The sequence below is a fragment of the Balaenoptera ricei genome, chromosome 2 (assembly GCF_028023285.1).
Source record: "Balaenoptera ricei isolate mBalRic1 chromosome 2, mBalRic1.hap2, whole genome shotgun sequence".
NCBI classification, from domain to species: Eukaryota; Metazoa; Chordata; class Mammalia; order Artiodactyla; family Balaenopteridae; genus Balaenoptera; species Balaenoptera ricei.
Window position 1 is genome coordinate 42,243,454 of NC_082640.1, and position 24,599 is coordinate 42,268,052.

A 24,599-nucleotide genomic window follows, 5' to 3' on the forward strand; every position below is an offset into this window, starting at 1 on the left:
TATGATGTTCAGCACAGGCACAGGCTGGAAAGACATCAACACTACAGAAGAAACCACAGCCCGTGTAGGTACAAATTTTAATAATCAACAACTCAGAGCAGGTGGCCAGGCTGGACAAAAGGACAGAAAGAACCTTCAGAAAAGATCAAATATCACCATCTGACTTGTGCCTTACAGTTTCACAGGCACTCTGACATCCTTATCAAATACAAAAAAGCTAATAAGGTACTACCCAGGAACTAGGTGATTTTTTAGAGACTGGTTAAGTCCGGTCTCACTACCTGACACCTCCTTAAAGTAGTTTCCTCTACACCCCCGCCCTTTCTCATCCCCTACTTGCTCTGAGTCAGCTCAGCCTTCAAGACTAGAGTTCCAACACCAAGAGAGGAAAGTGTGGGTGGCGGGTGGTGGTGGTGGGATGAACTGGGAGATTGGGATGGACATGTATAAAATAGATAATAGGAACCTGCTGTATAAAAAAATAAATAAAATTCAAAAAAAAAAGAAAGATCTCACGTTCTTGGTGGGGGAAAAAAAAAAAAAAAAAGAGTAGAGTTCCAAAAACAAGGCCATACACCTGCTCCAAGCTGGCACCCCAATTCCAGCACCTGCAGGCTCCCAAGTCTCATCCTAACGTCCTTAGCAGCAGGTGCCACATCTGCTTTTAGGTCACCCCCTCTCTGTAATCAACAGATAATAAGAAAAGTAATATCTGGTGAAGACTAAGTGCCGTGCACTGGGCTAAGCGGTTTGTATTCACTTTTTTCATTCTCACAATAACCCTGTGAGGTCTCGTTATCCTCATTTTGCAGATGAAGACAGGTTAATAACTTACCCACAGCAAAAATCATCAAGATTTGAAAATTCTTGTCTTGGGTCTAGAAACCATACCCTCTCCATTACTCCACTCCGTCTCTTTTTGCAAAAATCAATCATGCAAGCATTCTAATGTTGTAGTTTAAAAAGTACCTTCTCATGTTTTCCTCCAAAAATAATTTCTCTTACCTAACATACCTTGCATCATTGCTTTTGTTCCTTTTGTCTCAGTTTAAAATCCAGAGCACCTACAATTTAGAATCAACCTCTTTTCTCTACTCTCTGTTTTCTTCTCTCTTGTGATCTTTGTGTTTTCCCTCTGTATTGTGAGAGCTACTCAACTTTGTTTTTCAGGTCACTAACTGCATTTCCTATGATGTCAATTGGGTCCTTTATCCCCAGTTTGAATTTAATTATGCTCCGGGATTCTGGATGTCCTTGCGTCATTTAAGCCAACCCCCTTCCATCTTTGCCCTCATTGTGATGGCTTTTCTGCAGTAATTAAAGCGCCTAATCAGTTGATTTAATAAGGAAGATTATCCTGGCTAATCTGGGTAGGCCTAACAGAATCAGTTGGAAGGCTTTAACAGCAGGGCTGAGATTTCCCCTGGAGAGAGAAGAAATCCTGACCGAGGAGGACAGCATCAGGCTGTGCTCGTGGAGTGCCATCCAGCCCAGGATTTCCCCTTCCTGTCTGAGGATGACAGCTTTGGCTCGTGCTGGTGGGTTTGAGTTTGCCCGTGATTTTCTCTTCCACTCCTACCCTACAAATTTTGGACTTGCTTAGCCAGCTGCCACCATTGTGCAAGCCATTCCCTGAAACAAACCTTAATACATATTTTCCTACTGGTTCTGATACTCTGGGTGACCCTGACTGACATAATCATTAAATTTATTTTTCTCCTTGTTGCTTCCTTCTCCTTCCTTCCTTCCTTCCTATTTTATAATAGGTCTGACTTCTTCAATCTTTTAAAGGACAAATGGCAAACCTCTTCTAAATTTTTCTTTGGTTTCTTAACGAAAATTAGAGTCTTCCATCTGAATATTCAGGATACTTTTCCATTTCCTTTATGCTGTAGTGTTATTTCATAGGCCATATGTTGGTTGGTTAGTTTTCCTGTTTAACCGTGTTCAACTGGAAAAATCTCTCTGTGGGCCCAGCTTCCCACGGAGAAGGTAAGAGAAAATGTCTGAAGTCCTGCTTACTATCTGCTTGTATGCTGGAAGCACCCCTCCACGCATTCCCTCAGCTCTGCAGAGAAAGGCGCTGGGCCTCGCAGGCATTAGACCATGAGAAGCAGGCGAGATGGCTGCACCTTTTCAAGTCGTCAGATTTTCTGTCTAAGCAAAACATTCTGAGTTCTGTGAACAAAACAGTAATCAAAGGCTACAGGTACTCTTCCTACCCCATCGATCCACACTGCTCACAGGACTCTTTGAATGCGTATCTATGAGACTCCAAAATCACCATTCTTTCTACTATTCTGTACTACTTCTTAAATAAACCTCAAGTCCCACATGATGCAGGAATTCTCACACCCCGTGGGGAAGGGAAACAGCAGGCCCATGTGAGAAACGGGCATTTGGAAAAATGACACCTGTAACCTTGTGACAGAATCAAGGTTTGAGAGGGAACAAAACCTTTTGGAGTTAAAGTGCTGCCATTACGAGGAACCACTTGTCCTGGAGTCAATCCCTTAGACTATTACAATATTATATATTATTAAAATATCTTTTACTATTTTATTATTTTCTTTTTTTGCAGCTACGATAGCTGAAAACATACAAAATTACTAGTGGGTGTAGCTAAGGAAAAATTTTCATGGAAAGCTATCAATCTGGAAAAGGTGTGGGAACTGAAACACTAAATGATTAAGGTTGTGGTTCTATTAACCAACATCAGATATAAAGAACTGAGAACACACAGACTGCTTTTAGTGCAGCCTGGCTTAAACCTGTCTCATCCTCTCCATCCAAATTTCTCTATGTGGGGAGGGTTCCCACCCCAGAGGTGATTAGATCTTCTTCTCGTTTAGTTATACAACACCATGACTAAATACGAAAGCAGATTTCCCCCAGGACCTTTCTCCTCTTTGCTTTCTTCAGAGCAAGTCTTCAAAGGCCCACCCTTTGTTACCTGAGAGTTATGCTGATTGCTACTGTACAAGGGTCTTTCAGGGGAAAAAACATCCTAATTCACCATTTCACTAACCACAGAGGCACTGAAGAGCTGAGACAACTAGGTGAAACTTGGTAACTCAGAGGGAAGATATTCCAACCCCACCATTCACCATCCACCCAGACGAATCCATATTATTTGCCTTTAAGGCAGAACTAAGGCGAAAAGTACAGTGCTTTATGTAACTAGGGGTTAAAGAACTCTTGGAAGAATAAAATGGACAAATTCCCTCTTGCTGATGTTTAAAGTAAGGACTGCCTGTAGAAGTAAGCTTTAAAAAAAAGCTCTCATTCTGCTTCAAAGAGGTTTTTTTTTAAGTGCTATATACTGTTTTATCCTTTTATAGAACATGTCACTTTCCCTCATCAGAGTCATCAGTGTTTTGTCTCCAAAAGGTTACTGGATATTGGTCATGGTACATTAGAAATGAAGAGCCTGCAAACTAGCACACACTATTGGATATATTTTCCTCCATTTTACAGATGAAGAAATTGAGAAACAGAGAGATTAAGTATTCTGCACAAACTCTTGCAATGAAGCCAGGATATCAACAAACTGACTCTGCAGCCTATGCTCTTTCTACTTTACAATATCAAGCCTAAGCCAAGAGTTCTTACCATCACGTTCACGCCTGCAGTTCAGGGAGACTGAATCCCTGAAACAATATGTAAATTTTTGCAGGTAGCCCCTATGTATATTTTTTTCCTGAGGAGAAATCTGAGCTATTTTGAAAGGAGTCATGGACCTGAAAAAAAGTTAAAAAGCACTACATCTTAAACGATTAGAGTGGGAGGATTAACCATAAATCTTACATGACTCCTTTGTACAAGTATTAGGCTGGAATACCTGTAAACATCCTAGCTTTCAACAGCAAGTAGTCCTGTTATATAACAAGGTGCCCTATTTAGCTGCATGATTATCCCAGGCAACAAGCTGACTTCGTACCTTCTTCCTTTAAACACCTTTAAACCTTTAAACACCTTTAAACCTTTAAACACCTTTAAAAAAGCATCTCACAGTGATGCGCAACTCACTGCTATAAGCAGAGTGTTCCTTTGCATTTGTCCCCCAACAGCAAGCAAGGACCTCTTAACTGATGCTATTCAGCCTTAAAATACCCACTGTTTGCAGATTCTAATCCACAATTAACTGAACAATTTCAACTGCAGAATGTGAATCCAGCACTTGAAATCAGACTCCTGATCCCAAGGCTGACAGGTCCATTAAGTCCCTTGCATGCATTTCACCTTGTAAAGTATACAGTTAACTTGTTCAATTTCTTTTGTTCTTTTGTTTTTAGTTTATGTACAATAAAATTCACTTTTGGGGGGTGTACAGTCCTATGAGTTTGAGCACACGCATAGATTCTTATAACCACCACCACAAAACCATTTTTTTTTTAAGACACAAAACCATTTCAACACCCAAAGAATTCCCCCATGATACCCCTCTGTGGTCAGACCTTTCCCCTACTTCTAGCCCCTGGCAACTACTACTAATCTATTTTCTGTTCCTACAATTTTGCCCTTTCTAGAGTATCATATAAATAGAATCATAGAGTAAATAACTTTGGAAACTGACTTCTTTACTTAGTGCAATGCATTTAAAATGCATTCAAGTTGATGCACACGTCAACAGTTTGCTCCTTTTTTATTGCTGAGTAGTATTCCATTGCATGGATGTACCACAGTTTGTATATATAGTCACCCAGTGAGGGAGATCTGGGTTGTTTCTAGTTTGGGATGATTACAAATAATGCTGCTACAGGCACATTTGTGAAAAGATTTTTTTGAGTAAATATAAGTTTTCATTTCTCTAGGACAAAGAGCCAAAAGTGGGATTGCTGGGTCATATAGTAAATGTACATTTCACTTTATAGGAGACTGCCAAACTGTTTCCTGGAGTGGCTGTATTATTTTGCATTCCCACCAGCAATGTCTGAGATGTTGTTCTGCATCCTTGCCAGTGCTTGGTATTTTTAATTTTGGTCTTCCTAAAGGTGTGTAATGGCACGTTATTGTGGTTTTCAGGCATTTCCCTAAGTGTTCAAATTTGATTTAGTCTTCACTAGCACTGCTTGAACAATTTTGTACATCAGAAACTTAAGAAGCACATGGAAAGACTATAAAAATATTACAGCTGGTGAGCTGCCTACTAAAGACAAAGATGCTAAGACCCAGAGAAGGGAAGGATATGCCTAAAGTCTCAGACCTGTGCTTTTCTGACAGTTCTTTCTAATCATGTGGCGTGAACCAGCTATCCAATTCCTGTACCCTCTAAACAAGACAAAGCAAAACCACACAAAATAAACTTTAAGCCCCACAAATAACTAATGAAATCCTTTTTGATACTGATTTATAAAGGGCAACCAGAATAATCATTCTGATCACAACACAGAAACAGCATGAGCTAGGTTTCCGAACATTAGACTTCTGAAAAGGTGCCCGTGCCCTGTATAATGGCAAATATTTTGATCTCTAGATCCCAGCAACGCAGAGGTTTCTTAGACATTATATTAATAAGAAAAGGACAAGGGACAAGTGCTTTTTCCCTTCATTTTAGAGTCCACGCTTTCTTTTGTATTTTACCTGGCAGGAGGGCCCCCAGTCGTTATCTTGACAGGAAGCCCCTGATAGTGAGGGACACCATTCTTGCAGCTGATCACCACCTTAATGGTTAAATTCAGTGGGTTTAAGAGAACCAAAACTAGCAAACACCTCCTCGCCATTCTTCCACGGGAGGAAGAACACAGTTACTTGACAGGTCTGCGGGAGCAGGAACTGAGCGCGCCCCTGGCTCAGCCCCTCTCAGCGCTTCTCCTCAGGATCTGCTGGCCTGCAGGGTGGGGTGGGGGGGTGACTTCTGGGTGCTCCCCTACATAACACAATAATCAAAGCTGGTGGATGCTGAAGGGCAGTCCTGTGATTGTCCAGCTCTTTCAGAAATAAAGTAGAAAGGATACGCAACCCCTTCCAGCAAGCGGTCTGAAGTCAGCCTTTCAATCTAGCTTTTGTCAGTAAAAAGGCAAACATTTTAAACTCTATGTAACTCCCAAATCTTTCCATGATTTGCACTCAGGAGGGAAAGACGATGTTATTTATTGGACTCCAGGTATATGTTGCTTCATTAAATACGTGTGTGTGTGTGTGTGTGTGTGTATACACATACATACATATTCACAATATCTAGTAGACGTCATTTGCCACAAGAATAATTACACAGGAAATCCCCTGTCTGAATAAGAGGAACATAAATAGATACTTATTACATCAGTGTTTTTTAAAAAGTAGAGCCCATCCTTCAATGAACTCTCATATGGAGAGCCAGTAGATAAAATAAACAAGGGTGAAAATACTCTGGTTAAAAATGTGCGGGGTTTTCCAGAGCTCAGCCTGCTCTCGTGCTGCCCCCGAATAACTTCCCAGTCTTTTCCTCTCCTCCAACTTCGTGGACTCTCTAGAGAACTTGAGAAGACAATAAGGAAAACCCTGCTTTGATAATTAAACATGAAAGAAGTATCTATCCCAAGTTACTCTCCTACCCTCCTCATGAAGGTCAGGTCTCTTTCTACACACAGGAGATCAAGCCTGAAATCTGGGCCCATGGAAGGGCGACATGCCAACCTCTACTTTATTTTGTTTTTTTTGAATATTATTTTATTTATTTTTTATACATAAGGTTCTTATTAGTTATCTATTTTATACATATTAGTGTACACATGTCAATCCCAATCTCTCAATTCATCACACCACCACCACCGCCACTTTCCCCCCTTGGTGTCCATACGTTTGTTCTCTACATCTGTGTCTCTGTTTCTGCCCTGAAAACTGGTTCATCTGTACCATTTTTCCAGGTTCCACATATATGCGTTAATATACGATATTTCTTTTTCTCTTTCTGACTTGATTCACTCTGTATGACAGTCTCCAGATCCATCCACGTCTCTACAAATGACCCAATTTTGTTCCTTTTTATGGCTGAGTAACATTCCATTGTATATATGTGCCACATCTGCTTTATACATTCATCTGTCAATGGGCATTTTGGTTGCTTCCATGACCTGGCTATTGTAAATAGTGCTGCAATGAACACTGGGGTGCATGTGTCTTTTTGAGTTACGGTTTTCTCTGGGTAAATGCCCAGTAGTGGGCTTGCTGGGTCATATGGTAGTTCTATTTTTAGTATTTTAAGGAACCTCCATACTGTTCTCCATAGTGGCTGTATCAATTTACATTCCCACCAACAGTGCAAGAGGATTCCCTTTTCTCCACACCTTCTCCAGCATTTGTTGTTTGTAGATTTTCTGATGATGCCCATTCTGACCGGTGAATGAGGTGATACCTCATTGTAGTTTGATCTGCATTTCTCTAATAATTAGTGATGTTGAGCAGCTTTTCACATGCTTCTCGGCCATTTGTATGTCTTCTTTGAAGAAATGTCTATTTAGGTCTTCTGCCTATTTTTTGATTGGCCACCCTCTACTTTAAATGGGAGCTGCCGACGACAACAGCGAGCTCTCTCTGGGGTCATTTCACTGCAAGAACAGGACTAACAGCTCAGCTGAAGAACCCAGGAGAGAGGCCACTGAGGTCACTCCACTACAGTAACTGCAAGGTCTATTCAGCCACCGTGGCAGATGTGAAGACAATCGCCATATAAAAACAGCCCCATCCAAAAACAGAAGAATTCCAAATTCAGAGACTGTGGGTCACTGAAGTTCTTACCATGCGAAGTTGCATCTGTTCCCAACACATTCCACTCCGCTGGCAGCTTCAGGTGCCTGAACGCCAGGGCAACCTTCTCATCAAGGGAATTCACGTCCCTGGACGGGGGTCCTGACCGATCCAGGAAACGGGTGAAGTTCAGAGCCTGCTGATTTCCAGCACTGGTTGCCAGGAACTGGGCTGCATCGTAGGCCTCATCCTGGATGAATTTGAAGTCTTCTTCCGCCACCACAAACACAGGCAGGCCCTCTCTGGAAGCACAGAGCAGCACCTTCACCGTCTCGCAGCAGTCATGACCTAAGGAAACACACGCAGCAAGGAAAACAGGATTAGAGCCCTCCTCCTGAAAGGAGGACATTGCGGCGGGGGGGAGCTTCTCAGCTCTTCCTGCGTGACATACAAGCTCCCCTTACTAAAACAAACCTCTCCTTCCTCCGAGCTCTAACAGCAATCTTCCAAACTTCTTAAAACTCAATTTCCAACTCATTTTTACAATTGCTATTTGCAAATATGAATTGGTTCCCCTACCAAACAGCAAATAACTTTGTATTCCAGCTGCCACCATGCCGGCAGCATAGTGTTTGGTACTAACAGTCTCTGAAAATCTCAACATACACTGAACTACAGCGGTTCAATTTGAACAAATTAAAGAATGAAAGCTGAAGGACCTTGCAAGGCCTAGCGTACAATGGGAAGTCTAACCCCTCCCGAACTGTGCTGGATCCGAAAACCCAACAGGGAAAAAGTCACTCATACAGGTTACATGGCAGGAATTGTACAGATGCCCCAGAACCTGCCTCATTTTCACCACGATACAATCGAGCAAATGAGGAAGCACTTTGAAAAGTACAAAACGACTTGATTTTATTTCACTATTATGAAGCAATTCAAGGCCTAGAAAATAACTTCTGCTCTGAGATACATGTTCTTTCCTGTAACGTAAAGAGAACTTCAATCAAATCACCTAGGTCACCCAGGGATGACACAATGCTATGGCTAGAAACCTGGTTCAGGAGAAGCAAGCATGCCAGAGACTGCAGTGCCCACTGTCCAGAGGGGCAGAGACCTCACGAGCTGCGACACTGGCAGCAAGCTGCGTGTCACCTCAGAGAGCTTTGCTCAAGTAAGATCAGGAAGGTTTAACAGCAGTGTTTCCCGTGGGGAGGCCTTCCTGGAGAATCAGACTTTCTCTGGGTTTTCAGCCTCACAGAACTAAGTATTTCCAAGATATAGAATATTCATCAAAACACGTTTTTCCTCATCTTTCAGGCACTGATCTCAACTAGCTGGAACTATGCTCCTAACATCATCATTTCTTTCGTAAGTATCTTTCTGATGAGAAAAAAGAAAAGGAAATGAAGTTGATGCTTCTGTTTGAGTTGCTCCCCCTGGTGCTCTGCCTGATAAACTGCAGGCACCTGAGGCCTGGGCTCCCCTGAGCCCACCGGCACGCACTGACCGCTTCCCAGCAGCGGGATGAGGAGGAGGGTCCCTGAATCTGGCTCTCCAGACCACGGGCACAGCCAACCGAGGCTTCGCACTTCACAGAACAAAGTAAGCTTTCTGCTGTCTTTGAAAGAGAAAACAATTATTTTTTTCCATGTGACCAGTGAGAGTAATAACAGATTTTCCACATACACTTTTTCCCCAGGGGCCTCCTTAAGCCTTTGTGACAAAAGAAATCTCCCCCTGCTGTGTAATTTGAGGATGGTAACAAGTATCAATACTTACTAACCAAGAAACTACCACATACCAGGCATCTGACATGTCATTTTCTCTACACAACAAATTTATGAGGTGTGTATTGTACTCACATTACAGATGAGAAAACTGAGACTTCAAGAAGTAATTTGCCCAAGTTTACACACATGTGAAGAAGCAGAATCCATCATTCAAATTCAAGTCTGATGCCAAAGGTCATGGCCTATTATATCATGATGCGAAAGTTTTGTAACACATTGCTTACAGATAAAGAGGGAAGGGTGACAGCTACGTCCCTACCTGCGAGGAGCCCAATACTTGGAATGACAGGCCAGTATGACTATTAAGCAAGAGGAACAGGTTCATGAACCACCGAGATCAGTCTCCACACAAACGCATAACTCCACCAAGGTGCTCCCACTGCATTCCCAGTTGAATTCCTTCCATGAAGGCTGTGGGAAAGTGAAGCATCCTCTGGCATGCATGCGTGCACACATGTGCATGGCTGTGTGTATACACCCATATTTGTATTTCAATTCAATAAATATGTCGAATTTATACATCTACTATGTGAAATGAAATTAGAAAAAAGAATCTTAATCTTTCTTTGAAGGGCAGCCAGCCTAATTACATAAGACAACAACATCAGGATAAACGAATCAACTGATTCAGGTAATAAAGGTTTGGGTGTTTTTCTGGCAGAAAGTAGTTCTTCTAAACTGTTCTGTAACATTTAACGACTAACATCTGGGGAATTCCCTGGCGGTCTAGTGGTTAGGACTCGGTGCTTTCACTGCTGGGGTCCAGGTTCAATCCTTGGTCGGGGAACTAAGATCCTGTGAGCTGTTCGGGGCAGCCAAAAATAACATCTGGACATCCACCAATCCTAGCACACTGTAATTAGAAGTTAATCACAGTGAATCTGAGCCCTCCAGAGGTTTAGAGTCTATGAGGTGGCAATCAACCAAGCTGCAGATCACTGCAAAATGGGGTGGGTTCTAAAGAAACACATACCACGCAACTTGCCAGAGAGAACCAGTGAATTTCACAGGTGAGCAAAAGAAAGGTGGCAGTCAAGGAGGACCTTTTTGACAGGCATCCTGCTCCCAACTCTCCAACCGCAGCGGTTCTTCACTGCAACCCTCAGAACTCAGATGCATAGTCCTATCCTATCCCTCCCTCCCTCTCTATTTATCACTTCTTTAATAACATCTACCTATCTATCTATCTATCTATCTATCTATCTATCACTTCTCTAATAATTTCTCTGTGCCAGGCACCATCCTCAGTGATTTCCTAATAACAGTTTATTTAATTCTCATAACAACCCTAGCAGTAGGTACTATTATTATCCCCATTTGCCAGATGAGGAAATCAAGTCACAAAAATGTTAAGTAATTTGCCCAAGGTTATAAAGCTCCGAAGTGGCAGAATTAGAATCTGAACTCAAGTTTCCTTGCTCTCCTGTCTGCCCCTACCCCCAAGATTCATGGAGACAAGAAGGCTTAAAGGGGAAATAAAGGTACCATGGAAAAACTAACAGGAAAGGAAGGAAAACACTATGCTCAAATCCTGACTATAAGACTCCTAAGTTGCATGACCTCATATCATCTCTGCTTCTCCAGGCCTCAATTTCTTCATGTACAGAATAAGGGCAGCCTCTGCAGGCTCTATGGTTTCCCCAGCTGTACAAACCCGTGGGTTTTACCAGGCAGAAGGTGGGGAGAGACAGAAACTTAGGAAGAGATTCCAGGAACAAGAAACAGTTTCAAAAACATAAAAATGGAAGCAGAGAGTAAGTTCAAGGGATGGAATAATCTCTGCAAGAGACAGTTTCAGGAAGATATTAACTAGGCTACACCTAGATGTTTCGTGTGAGGAGAGACCTGGGTTCAAACCTATTTTGTTACTTCCTAAGCTGTGTGGCCTGAGGTAAATGACAACTTCTCTAACACTTAAAAATCTGGAGAGTATCCTAATCTCGTAAGTCAAGAGCTATAATTTAGAAGACTCCTCTCAAATTCTTTAATACTATCACCCAAAACAACATACACAGGCTCATTTCACTTCCAATCAAACTAGACAGACAGACAGACACAGCAATACATATTTCAGTCAGGATAATTACTGTTGACCCTTTAACAAGATGGGTTTGAACTGCCTGGGTCCACTTATATGTGGATTTTTTTCTTCAATACTACATATATGTACTACTATATTTACGATCCATGGTTGGCTGAATCTCCGGATGCAGAACTATGGATACAGAGGGCCAACTAAGGGACTTGAGCATCTGCAGATTTTGGTATCCATGGGGGTGCTGGAACCAATCCCCTTGCAGATACTGACAGATGACTGTACTTTAAGAATGTTGTGGTTCTCATTCATGAATCTCACCAGTAATCATAGCATTTCCCATTTATTCAGGATTAAGCTCATTTTTAACTTCCTGACAGTCCTTTGAGGTAGATACGAATAAATGTCAATAAAAACTAAACTTACAGGTTTCACAATTCAATGATGAGAATGTGAATAATGTGGGATCCAAATTGAATTCTACCTTCAAAACTTAAACACACTCTGTCTTAGAAGAGATATTAAACTAACCTACAATAATGACATCCACTGCCCCATCCATCCAAACAGTTATTCTTTCTTACTCGTCTCCTTCCCCAAGCCTGTGCAGAGGTGTCTGAGACACCTGAGAGCTTGAGCCAGAAAGCGAGTCACACCGTCGCTAAAAGTCAACATCATCACTGCTCTGTAAAATCACCTCCTGTATATACACAGGGTCCAGGCCATAGTCCAGATCTTCAACTTCATCTCACACTCTCCTGCACAGGCGCGCACGCGCGCGCGCGCGCACACACACACACACACACACACACATACACAGAAGCAAAAGCCATGGTGAAGCAATACCACCTTAACTCAAAACTGGAAAGTGCAGACGTAATACATCTGCACAGAAATCTATCTGAAATTGCTAAAATGACTTTACTTGGCTAGGACGGGGTGGGGAAAACAAAGAGGGAGAAATAGAAGGTGGTTTAGGGGTATGTCTGTGCACATGTGCGCACGCCTGTGTGTGCACATGTACTTAGCAGCATAAGCATGCATAATTCTTTCTGCTGTTTCAGCAGAATCTCTTAGAAGGTGGATGGGTGGATGGGCAAACTATCGTCTGCTCTATTTATGCAGAACTAAAACAAAACCGTGTATTAGAGAAGGTAGAATGTCAGCAAAGGCCATGAAATAGATATCTAGGAGAAGCCATCCAATTGTTAGCCCAATATTTTCCCTTTAGACATGAACTCACAATCTGAAGGAGAAACTATGAATCATCCTAAGTAAAATGTGCCATAAATCTGGAATTTGTTTGGTATGATTATAGGCTTCCTTTTCCAAAGAAAAACTGAGAGTTAAAAGAGGAGTGAAGGGGCTTCCCTGGTGGCGCAGTGGTTGAGAATCTGCCTGCCAATGCAGGGGACATGGGTTTGAGCCCTGGTCTGGGAGGATCCCACATGCCACGGAGCAACTGGGCCCGTGAGCCACAATTACTGAGCCTGTGCGTCTGGAGCCTGTGCTCCGCAACAAGAGAGGCCGCGATAGTGAGAGGCCCGCGCACCGCAATGAAGAGTGGCCCCTGCTTGCCACAACTAGAGAAAGCCCTCGCACAGAAATGAAGACCCAACACAGCCATAAATAAATAAATTAATTAATTAAAAAAAAAAAAAAAAGAGGAGTGAAGAACTGAGGGTTTCCTGGCTCACTCTTTATTAAACTTTCAGTAAATTGGAAGAATTAACTACTGAGCTCGAGCAAAGTGCCTCCCCTACTGTCTGGAAAACCACCTCGCAAGGCTGGCAGGGCTACTGTCTCACATTCACATTTTCTATTAGGCTCAAGTGGTTCACAAGATTAGTTTTTAATCCCTATGACTTTTCAGATAAAGCATCTAGAAAAAAAAATCAACGTTTTTTAAAAAACAAAGGTTATGTAATATGGAGGCATTAATAAAACTGAAGTCACTGCATCTGTTCACATAAAATCTCTTACTACCATAAATTAGCTCTAAAGACACAACTGTTTTCAGGGGCCATTAGTCTCATGACTGCCTTTGTATACACAAAATACAAGGTATTAACGATGTCTACATCTTCAGGGCAAAAACATGGGGATAGGAAACTATATCCAATTCGACATAATAACCACAATTAACTTCTTTTTACATGAAGACAGAAGCTGCAGCATAAAGAAGAGTAACAAGGTTTTCAGCTAGTTCCATGGTGTTTTTCCTTCCACTCAATTTCCTGGTAACAAAAAAAGAAAATAAAAATCACAAATCCTTTTAAAAGGGGAAGTTGTGAAAATTTTACTGAGCTTCTTCTGAGGGAAATACCCACAGAGAATTGAGACAGGGGAAGAAGAGAGATGAACTGTTAAGGAACATGGCCTGAACCTCAATTCCATTTTTTAAAATTGACTTCTGAATATATGCTACAATCAGGTCCAAGTCGATTACAACAGAAGTATGAAGTAAATTTTGGGGTGGGAGAGATCAAATCCTTACTGAGTGAATTGTAAGAGGTACTGAAGTATGCTGACAACTAGCTGTAGAGTCCGAAGATAGCAGGTTTGCATCTCACCTCCACTGCAAACAGGCTGGGTCAACCTGAAAAAGTCACTTGACCTTGAAGTCTGTTTGCTTGCGCACAAAAATGGAACATCACCAGCCTTCCAGGTTATTAAAAAACAAAAACAAAAAAATCAGAGATGGCTGTACACAAAGCAGACACCTGGCATAAACAGGCATCTAAACCTGGTACTTATTATCAGTACTACCTATTAAAATCCTCCTATTCAGGTGACTCAAGGAAAAGAGATGCCTATTACTCTATCAAGAGCTTCTGCATAAGCCCAACACAGCAAATGCTGCCCCTGACACTGTAGAACTGAAAAAACAAAGGGAAGGAGGAAGAATGCCGAATAAACAACACACAACCAGGAGCACCTAGGTGGGAAACAAAAATTTAACTGCTGATGGTCCTCTTAAAAGCACCTAATCCAAACCTTTTTTAAGCTCACACATCAGGAGGTGTGTGCTCCTGAGGTCGGAGAGCTTTTCCGCAGGCTCCTTATCACTATGTGAAGCGCCCATACCCATGGAAACGAAATAGTGCTACAGATAAACAAAACTGCTGAAGCATGACCCAAGAATTACTTCACTTCCTATTAGGCTAAAAGTGGCACACATCCCATCCGGGCCTTCTCTTTTGAGAATGAAACAATTGGGACTTTGTTTCACCAGCTATCCAAAAAGGAACCCTGAAAGTGCTTGCTGGGCCAGCCAAGCCCAGACCCACTCAGTCATTTCCTACCAGAAGGCTGCATTTGTGGTCAAAGGTGGAAAATATAAAAATTATATCTTTTACTACTTCATTTTGGCATCAAAAGTATTTTAAAATTTGGTGTCTTTTTCTTCCCTTTGAAGTGGCTATACAGGGTTGAAGGAAATTTTCGGTCTTCAGACCCACACTCTAACAGGAATAGGATTACGTGCAGAAGTATGTACCTACTGCTAGTTTTCGGTGGTCCAATGGTAGATGTGCAAATTTGCAATAGGTATCAAAGATCTCTGTATGTATAGGAGTATTTACACAGAGGGGGAAAAGACGGCAGGCACAGGAATCATGTATTGATACATCTGGGGGGAGAAAGGGGCTAATTAACACTAAAAATTTGACGTGCCATATAATCCAGCTTATTACTCTAAGGCAGTGCTTCTCAACCTTTTATTCATTGTCATCCCCCAAGGAGCCTTTTTAAACATTTCTCTCTATTTGCCACACCCATCCCATGAAACTTTAATACCACAGATATACCATATATTGGTACATGTGTATCTGTGCTCTATATATAAAGAGTTAAGTTTTTTTAACCCCCCCAAGAACCAATTCTCACCCCCTTGGGGGGATATTGGCCCCAGTGCAACGTGTGTGCTCCATTCTAGTGCTGTGTTCATAGTTCCAAGGTGATGAAGTATCCACACAGGCATTACAACAGGACAGCAGACAGCAGATACGCTTCCCTTCAACTAGTCCTCAGTTTGTTTTTCCAGGATACCCACTATATATACTGACTAGCATTGGAACAGTAATTTAAGCCTTTTAAAATATAAAATCATGTCTGTCTAGGGACAGCCTTGTAGTAGGAGTATTTTAGGATAGTATTTTAGGATAACTCATTACTTTGGCAGAGAGAGAGGGCACCAGGATTCTCTGATTGTGCCAGTTACAAGCCTAGAACTTCTTTTCAAATGTGTTATTCAATTTGGCAACCTCTGGACGTCCGCTGCTAGAAACAGAGTCTTGGTTCACAAGAACTGAGAGACACATGATTTAACTCCAGGACTACTTGTTGAGACCTGGGCTGTAAGCACTGGTTTTTAATTAAGCCACAAAAGACTTCTGATCATGGTAAATGTACTTTTTTCTTTCTTTTTAATAACAAATCTACTTTATATAGTACCTTCCCTTTGATTAAGTGAGAAAGAAAAGAAAGATACGAAAGAGCGGAGTCAAATTCTGGGTCAGTGAATGTTTGCAGTTTTCCTGTCAAACAAGAACCCTTGCTGCGAAGTCTAAAAGTAAGTAACAGACATGCTGAAAAAAAAAAGATTTCATTTTATGATAGATTCTGCACCAAAGCCTTTCACAAAAATAGTATGAGCATCCACTGAACATCCTGTCTCATTTTCCATTCTGCAAGTATTGTCTGCTTGGTCTAAATTCTCATTTAAGTAATAAAAATGAATCCATGACAGTACCTCATATCCCCCAAGAATTACCTTCCAAGGATACTCAGATTTCTTTATATTACTTACCAGTCCTATAGTCTTTTAAAGAAAACATCTTGGCTTCATCCCTCAAGGAAAATCACTGTTTTGTTAAAATGGGATTTGGGGTGGGATTTGTTTAATATGAAGAGAAAAGAATGGAGATGTTTTATTTTCATTTATTACAAATGCAACACCTTTTGTCTGTAGAGATATATTTTCATTTCAGGATGTATTTCACAGCAAATTATATTCTTAAACCAGCCAATTCATAGGTATTTTGAATGTGGTATTTTATTATAAAGCTTGTTTGTCTTTGTTTAGTGTTCATTAGCACAAAGATAGTTTATTTTCAAAAGAGAGGACATTGTTTCCAAAGTCTTCAATATGTTTTTATTAAAAATTACTATATTCAATATGTTAAAAATAACATGTGCACTTCTAAAACATTCAAACAATTTAAAGGCAGATAAAGCCTCCAAAGGCTCCAACTAACTGTCCCCTAAGATGCTACTACTCTTAACATAATTTCATTTTTAAAGAAGGAGGATTGTATCACGTCTACAGCCTTTCTATAGTGTTAAGGCAAGAGAAGATTACTTTAAAAAGACTTTACAATTTCTTTATAACTAAACATCCATACACAATTCATTGTAAGCTTCTCATCAGAAAACAAGCAAAAGAGTGAGAAAACATGAAAAAAGGAAAAAAATGGACTGTAATCTCGGTATCTGAAGTCAAAGAGGTTTTTTTCCAGGAGACTATTAAGAAATGTCTCATCTCCCTACCCCCAAATCATAAAAGGTTACAGACTAACATCAAGGAGTAGCTGTCTGTGAAGGTCAATCAATCATCTGGTTTTAGTGAAAACTAAAATAGTACAAAACACTGACAGTGAAACACGCAGAGAACTCAAAGAAAAATCAGAGCCAGCAATCTGGATGAAACATGACATTAAAAGCAAGATCCAGACACAAAGCTCTTTTTCTTCCCATTGTCAGCAAAATGACGAGGCCCTGAGGAGCTAGCCCCACACAGGAGCAGAAAGGGTGCAGGGACATCCCTCCCGGTCGCAGCTGCTGCAAACAGACCGTGCACGTTTACCCAGTAACTGGGATGCACAAAGCAATACAGACTTTCCACGAAGAACCTTGACTAATCGGACACTGCCCTCCACAGACAGCAAACTTGAGGCTATCAGTATGGCTAACTGATGCACAGAAATCATCAGAGGTAGCTCTGGAAAGAGAACACAGACCTCTGACCCAAGCCAAGAAGTCAACTCAAGAAGCCAGACTCCTCTTGCAGTTTTCAAAAGAAAGGATGTGTGTGTGTGTGTGTGTGTGTGTGTGTACACATGCACATACGTGTGCACAACCTTTCTAGAAGGGTGCTTCTGAGAACCAGGATGAGTTTCAACACGGTAGAAACTCAGTCCCATCAAGTGGTAGGAATTCACAGAAGCCTTCTTAGCATATACCAGTGAACATAACAGACACAAATCCTTGCCCTCAGGAAGCTGACACTGCAGTAGAGGCAAGTAGAAAATAAATAATATATATAATGTGTCCAAAGTTGATAAGTGCAGTGGAGGAAAGTAAAGCAGGGAAGGGGAACAGGGAGCGTGGTGAGGAGGCACTTGTATATTTTTATAAGGTGGACAGGGAAGGCCTCACTGAGAAGGTGATATCTGAGTAAAGACCTCAAGGAAAGTACAGAACAAGTCAAAGAAATCTCCCAAAGCAGATTTAAGGCAATTTAATTCTAGATGAAACTATTAACTCCATGATATAAACAAGCAATTCAAAACTAACTTAACCCCCGTAAGTCTCCCTATCTCTACCCACCCCTCCACAACAATTACTGGGCCAATCTGGACAGCAGCTGAAGAAGACAAGTGAACAGAAAAATGACACGTGTGATGACCAGAGCAGCAAGATCCACTCAGGAATCCCCTTTGTTTCAACAGTTAACAGAGGTTCTACTTCACCAAGGAGGGAGGCTCACTGGGACCCCTGCACATATCAAAGTCTCACATGCTGCCTTACTCTTTGTTCAGCCTGCTTGTACAAGAGGGCCTTTCAGGGACTCTAATCCTTTGTCACCTCTGTTGTGATTAGGGGCCTCAGGCAGCAGGCTGACTGAATTCAGGTGGGTAGCAGAACATTCAGGCCAACTGGGGGCAAAGGGGACAAGTTGTAAGAATATGGTAAATAGGTAAGATCATAATTTGAGGGGAGGAGAGCTGATTAGTGAAAAATTAGGAGAAACCAGGTACTGTGATTCCAGGCCCCAAGCAAATGGGTCAGGAATGATTACTGAGGATTCGGATCAAACTAGAGGGAAAGAGCAGAATACAATGCCCATTCTGGTTGGCTGGAGTCAACAGGTCTAGGGCACTCAGAGTCAGTCAGTACCAAAGGACACCCAGAGACGGGCGGGGCTGGAAAAGAGGGGGGCCTGAAACAGGCTGAAGAATTGTTAGACCAAAGGCAAGAGAAGAAATGGGAACTAAAGTTCCAAAACAGTAGGGTGGGGACAGTATACAAGGATGTGGTACAAACCTAGAGCTCTTGGCTGTCATACAAGTACCGTGGGTCCGTGAACCCGAGGAGAGAAACTGCTTGCAGTCCACACTAATTTAAGTACCTCGTCATTGAAGGTATACGAGCCACCAGGCACATCGCTCTCCACCAGGAGGCTGGACTCTGCTGGTACCTGTGACTGAGGACGGCAGTGAGGGCACAGGGCTATGTCCTTGTAATAGCCGGCCTTCCTCGAACACTCTCCTTATGTCTACTTGCACGCTTTCTCGCTCTCTCTCTCTATATAAGAACACACAAACATATACACACACACACACACAAACTTAAACTGCTAAAGCATTTCTAAATCAGGAAAAGAATAAGTCTATATAAATTACCTCCATTCCCTTCCTAATAAGAGCCCAGTCAGGGAATGACTGATTCTACCTAGCTGAGGGTCTGTTTCTCACAGTCACCCACACATAATAAATGTTTAGCAGTGGTGACACTGGATGGCACCCGCTGGAGCAGACGTCAAGTTCCAGATCAGCCTCTCTGACATGATATACTTCACAGGAAACAAGACTAGAGCTTTAAGTTACAAAGAAGGATACTTAATACTCTTGCGGGAAAAAATCAGTACCTATCCTGAACTCCTTGCTAAATTTCCTATCCCTAAAAGTTTGGGGGGAATATACATAGAAATTGCCAAGAATCTTTAAATCCTGTATTTTCAAAATCACTTTTGTCGAGTAGGAGGATAAATACAGCTTTCAACTGTCATAATCTCAGTTCTTGAATGTGGTTTAACTTCCAGGATCTGGTAGGCATCAGACGTGAAGATAATGTATGGAAAATAGCACAGCAGCAACCAAAAACTGACCATCTGATCTAATACCAGCAAGACCAGATATTGAAAGTGCTTGATAAACTAATACTTTTTTACACCATCTATTTCAACAAAGTGGAATCAGAGTTACATAAAATCACTGGTTACAGGAAATGTTTCAATAAGAACTAAATCCATTTTATTCTCTAAAGGCAAATGGTTCAACTGTCAACTGTCAACATTTTTAGGGGTTCCCCCTAAATGTGCCCTCTTTTGTATTCTGATGAAAATTAACCAATTATTAACTTTGAAGCAAGGTCAATTAAAGAAAGAAGCAGCTCATTTCCAAACACGAATCAATATACCTTCAGATACCTGGGGTCGGTCAAAAGACAGTCAAAGTTATCAGCTGCTTCTGGTGGAAATAGCAATGACTTAATGACTTTATAAAGAATTTTCAAAAGTAAACATTTTCCTTTTAATTCTGTTAAATGGATAAATGCAATAATGATTAAGTATTCATTTCACCATGAACTATATAATCTGTTAATCTGGGGAAGCTTTGGCTTTCACGGAAGATTTTTAGTCTTTCCCTCACGGATACTGAGGAATGTGTCACTAACTTCATTTTACCTTTGCTCTTGCCACAGTGATATTCAGAATCAAATATGCAGTCATACATAGTAACCGCATGAACTTTTATCTTTCAAATGTGTTTTAGTTTTCTTCCACATTCCAATAAATTAATATTTTTGCTGATCTTAATTACTGTCTTTCAATTTATGACACCATTTTATTTCAATTATTTCTAGCTAGGCTCAGATTTTTGTGCAACAAGCAAGAAATAAAATACTTTAAAGTATATTTAAAACAAAGATCTAACAATAGTTCTATCACCCTGATTATACTAGAACACAGAATAAATAAAGGCTAGTAAAGATTCCATCCAAATACTTACCAGGAGCAATGGTCTCCAGCGTATCAGAACTGACCTTCCGAGTACTTGTACAGTGATGGAGGGTGGAACCCGAAAATACCAAGTAAAAAACTACATCATCCTCAACTTTGTCCTCTTCAGCGAGCAGTACAGTAACAACACAGTCGCCCTAGGAAAAGGGAAGAGAGAGCAAGTTTGCATTAGTAAGGTTCCTCTTGGGAGCCTATCTTTAGAAAACATCAAATTTAAGGGGAAATCAAATATATCATCTAAACTGTGCCCATTCTAGTGAGTTCATACAGATATAAACACTGATTGAACCCCTATGTGCCAGGAAGTATTCTAGGCATTGAGAATACAAAACAATCTGAAAATAAGATCTCTGTCCTCTTTAAGCTTACATTTTAGTGGAGATGGTTAGACAAATAAGTAAACCAACAAGATAATGGTACATTCACTTGGAAAAAAAATTTTTAAAGAATGTAAAACAGCTCCCTAAAAAAGCTCTGTAAAAATTCCAGGAAAATCTAAAAATAAGGCAGAGAGGATGGAGGAAGTATATTAAACAGTTACATCCTTATACTCAGAATGCCCCTTAACCTCTGTGTTCCATTTGCAGCAATAACTCTCTAAACTCTACATCCCACAGAATCACTGCCAAGTCCACCCATTCTCCATCAAACATGGAGAGCCTCTATCAGAGCTGGCCTGGAAGTGGTAGAGTGCAAAGAGCTTGGGCTCCAGACAAATCTGGGTTTAAATTCCATCTACAAAGACTTTACTTAAATCCTCTAAATCTCAGGTTCCTTGACTATATAAATGGAGATAATACCTTCTCTTCTTACAGCTAATATGTGAGAATTCTTGAAGCATATTCACCACTCAGCCTAGGATAATATTCTTAATCTATGACGATGGGAGGGGCGCTCTTCCAACAATTTGTGTTTCCTGACCATCTGGAATCGCTACTCTTCTTTATCCACCCCTCCCTTAAGCCCACGGAATCAGACATAAATCTTGTGCCAGTAACTCTGCCCGTGACTCTGCAACTATTTAGAAGTTAAGACATCTTCGTCCTTTATTTGCAAATATTCTTCTAGCAATTTTTATACATTTTTTAAAATTGAGGTCACTGGCTAAATTAAATTTATTCTATGAAATACAGTCCTAATTACCATTCTCCCAATCATAAACATTATATAATTCATGCGGTAACCATAAACAAAAGATTTTAAAGCACTGAGGTTTAGTACTGTGTAAACCTTAATGATGCATTATGGAAAATCCAATTTAGAGAAAGCCAGGCCATTTTAACATTATATAGGGGAGAGAATTCCCATTGCTTAAAACATTTTTTCCTTTCCACTTTAGCAGCAATAAAGCCTATTAGAGAACCATGGCACCCTGTGGCCACAACTTAATGGCCAGCAGCAGAAAGGAGCAGCAGGTAGTGTTTCACTAGATAATAAAAACCAAAAATCATGAAGTCAAACTTGCGATAAAGTCTAGTAACAGAAATGCTCCGGCAGGTTGATCCTGAAGACCAAATTCAAAGTATTTCCTATAGCCCTGAGTGTCTCTTTCTTATTTTTCCCCAGTACTCTGTGCAGCGCCCTGTATACGGTAGGGGTTCCAATCTGTTTTAAGTCAGAATGAACTACAAATAAGCTGTAACTTACTAGGACTGTTGAACTGGAAAGTTCCAAAGCACCCTAACACAGGAATAGCACAGTCGGTACAACAGAATTATCACTGACTTCAGACACTATTTAGAATTATACTTTTGGACTTGTATATAAGTCCCTATCTTGGGGACTCTATTAATAGTACTGAAATCACCTTTATGTACTTATTAATAAGTAAAAAAATATATATATTATTTCCACTTATATTTCTAACCTGGAAATCTAAGAATAGATCTTCCTTTTCTAGATCAAAGATTCTCTCTCTACATTAGACCTACCATCTTGCTGAGAGACTCTCCATGCCCCAAGATACTAGTTGTGTCTGGGGCCTTCCTTTAACTGGGGACAGTAACTTGATTTGGGGAAAAAAATGAAATCGGGAAGAGAAGAGCATCTGAGGGATGGGAGAGAGTGACTTACAGTGTGGGGCAAACAAGGCCTTGGAAACAGGGAAGATGTTAGATGGAGATTAGAGGAATGAGATAGGGAGTTATGTGGGAGGAATGTTAAAAGAAGGGATAGCGCTGATCTCTTAGATAGCAAGACAGTGTCAGTCCTAAGGCTCCTGAAGGAGGGCACAGTCAGCAGCAAGGTAACTGCAGTGGTACGCTGGAGCTGGCCTGTACAGGCTTGCGAGAGCGCATCATATTTTCAGGATTTCTGCAAGCCAGGTGTTAAACAGGCCACTATTAAAAAGTAAATGATATAAGCTTACAATTAAATAAATTAAAAAGAGATGTAATAAATACTCGAAACATCACATTTTAATTCTTTTGCCACATCTTACTATTATCTACGCTCTTGAGGTTTACATCTGTTTTATCTGTTATGTGTGTGTGCTGGTGTGCTACTGCACATCTTTTCCCAGCACACCTCTTGCCAATTCTGTGTTCAGTGATGTGGCATTGATACCTTGAAGTCAACGATTATGGGTATATTTACACCACTGAAATTGGCAAATGCTACAAATCAGGGTTTGGTTTGGTTTTTTCTTTTTAACCATCACATCATTGAGAACAGATCAGTAAAAGGGAAGAGGGGGAAAGTAAGAGAATTTCCTTAGGGAGGCCCAATCAAGAGAGGTCACTGCTTACATGGAGTAAGAGTGGAGGAGTAAGAGAAAACCCTAGGCAAGTACAAAGCATCTCAGGTATAGACAACAATGCTGCCATAGTTCTGTTCCCAAGAGTTCAACAGAATCACCACCTTAATTTGTTTTCTAACTTTCAGACTTGGCTTATAACTTGTTACCATACCACAGTAGTTAAGAGGATGGTCTCTGCCTGAATCACAGTATGGCACATCACTTTGCAGCTGTTTAACCTGGGGTATACTAAATTCTCTGCCATAAGAGAGCAACAATCACACTTACCTCATAAGGTTGTTTTAAGAATTAAATGATTGATAAAAGCAAAGCACCTACAGCAGTGCATTGCCACATAATAAATGTTCAATAAATGATAGTTATAATGTACCGTACAGCATGATGACTACAGTTAACTAGTTAACAATACTGTATTGTTCATGTGAAAGTTGCTAAGAGAATAAATCTTCAATGTTCTCATCACAAGAAAAAATCTGTAACTATATGTGATGGATGTTAACTAAACTTACTGTGGTAATCATTTTGCAATATATACATATATCAAATTGTTATGTTGTATACCTCAAACTAATACAATGTTATATGTTAATTATATCTCAATAAATTAAAAAATAAATGATAGCTATTATTATTTACCAGAATGTAAGCCCCATGAGAACATGTTTTACTCACTGAGATATTCCCTTTGTCTAGAATAATAAGTAGCAGGTGCTCAAAACACATATTTGAAAAGAAAGAAAAGGAGACCCCAAAACTTTAATAGTAGTTATTCCTAGGTAGTAATTGAAGCCAATTTTAATTTACTTTGTGCTTTGGTTTTCCAATTTTTAAAAATAAAGATGGATTATTTTAAAAAGAAAAAACTTACTTTTAAAAATAATCTGCTCACTTATAAATTACAAAGGGAAAGACAGAAACCTGGCACATACCACATGAATCAAGTGATCAAAAAAGTTAACAACACAAATAATGAAACGAACTAACATCACATGTCTTCTGATCCCACCCACTGAGAACACAGCATCACTTAGTGTTCCTAACAAAAATGCCATAACCTCAACCTAGTCAGAAGAAAACATCAGACAAACCCAAATTGAGAGGCCTTCTATAAAAATTAAAAAACAAACACACACAAAAAAACTGGCCTGTACTCTTCCAGAATGTCACTAATGAAAAACAAAGGCTGAAGTACTATTCCAGACTAAGGAGACTGAAAAGACTTTCCAACTAAATGCGATACGTGATCCTGGGCTGGATCCT

At 40.6% G+C, this 24,599-nt stretch overlaps 1 protein-coding gene across 14 annotated transcripts in view; it reads right to left on the reverse strand.

The window, feature by feature from the left end:
• The window catches only part of AKAP13 (A-kinase anchoring protein 13), a 344,171-nt gene that overhangs the window by 192,337 nt on the left and 127,235 nt on the right, over positions 1-24,599 (reverse strand). For all 14 annotated transcript variants that reach the window (XM_059912544.1, XM_059912539.1, XM_059912543.1 and 11 more), the window contains exons 3-4: positions 20,571-20,718; positions 7,720-8,016 (exon numbers count right to left, since the gene is read on the reverse strand). In XM_059912544.1, coding sequence (XP_059768527.1) covers positions 7,720-8,016; positions 20,571-20,718 — 445 coding nt within the window. The remainder of the gene's footprint in view (positions 1-7,719; positions 8,017-20,570; positions 20,719-24,599) is intronic.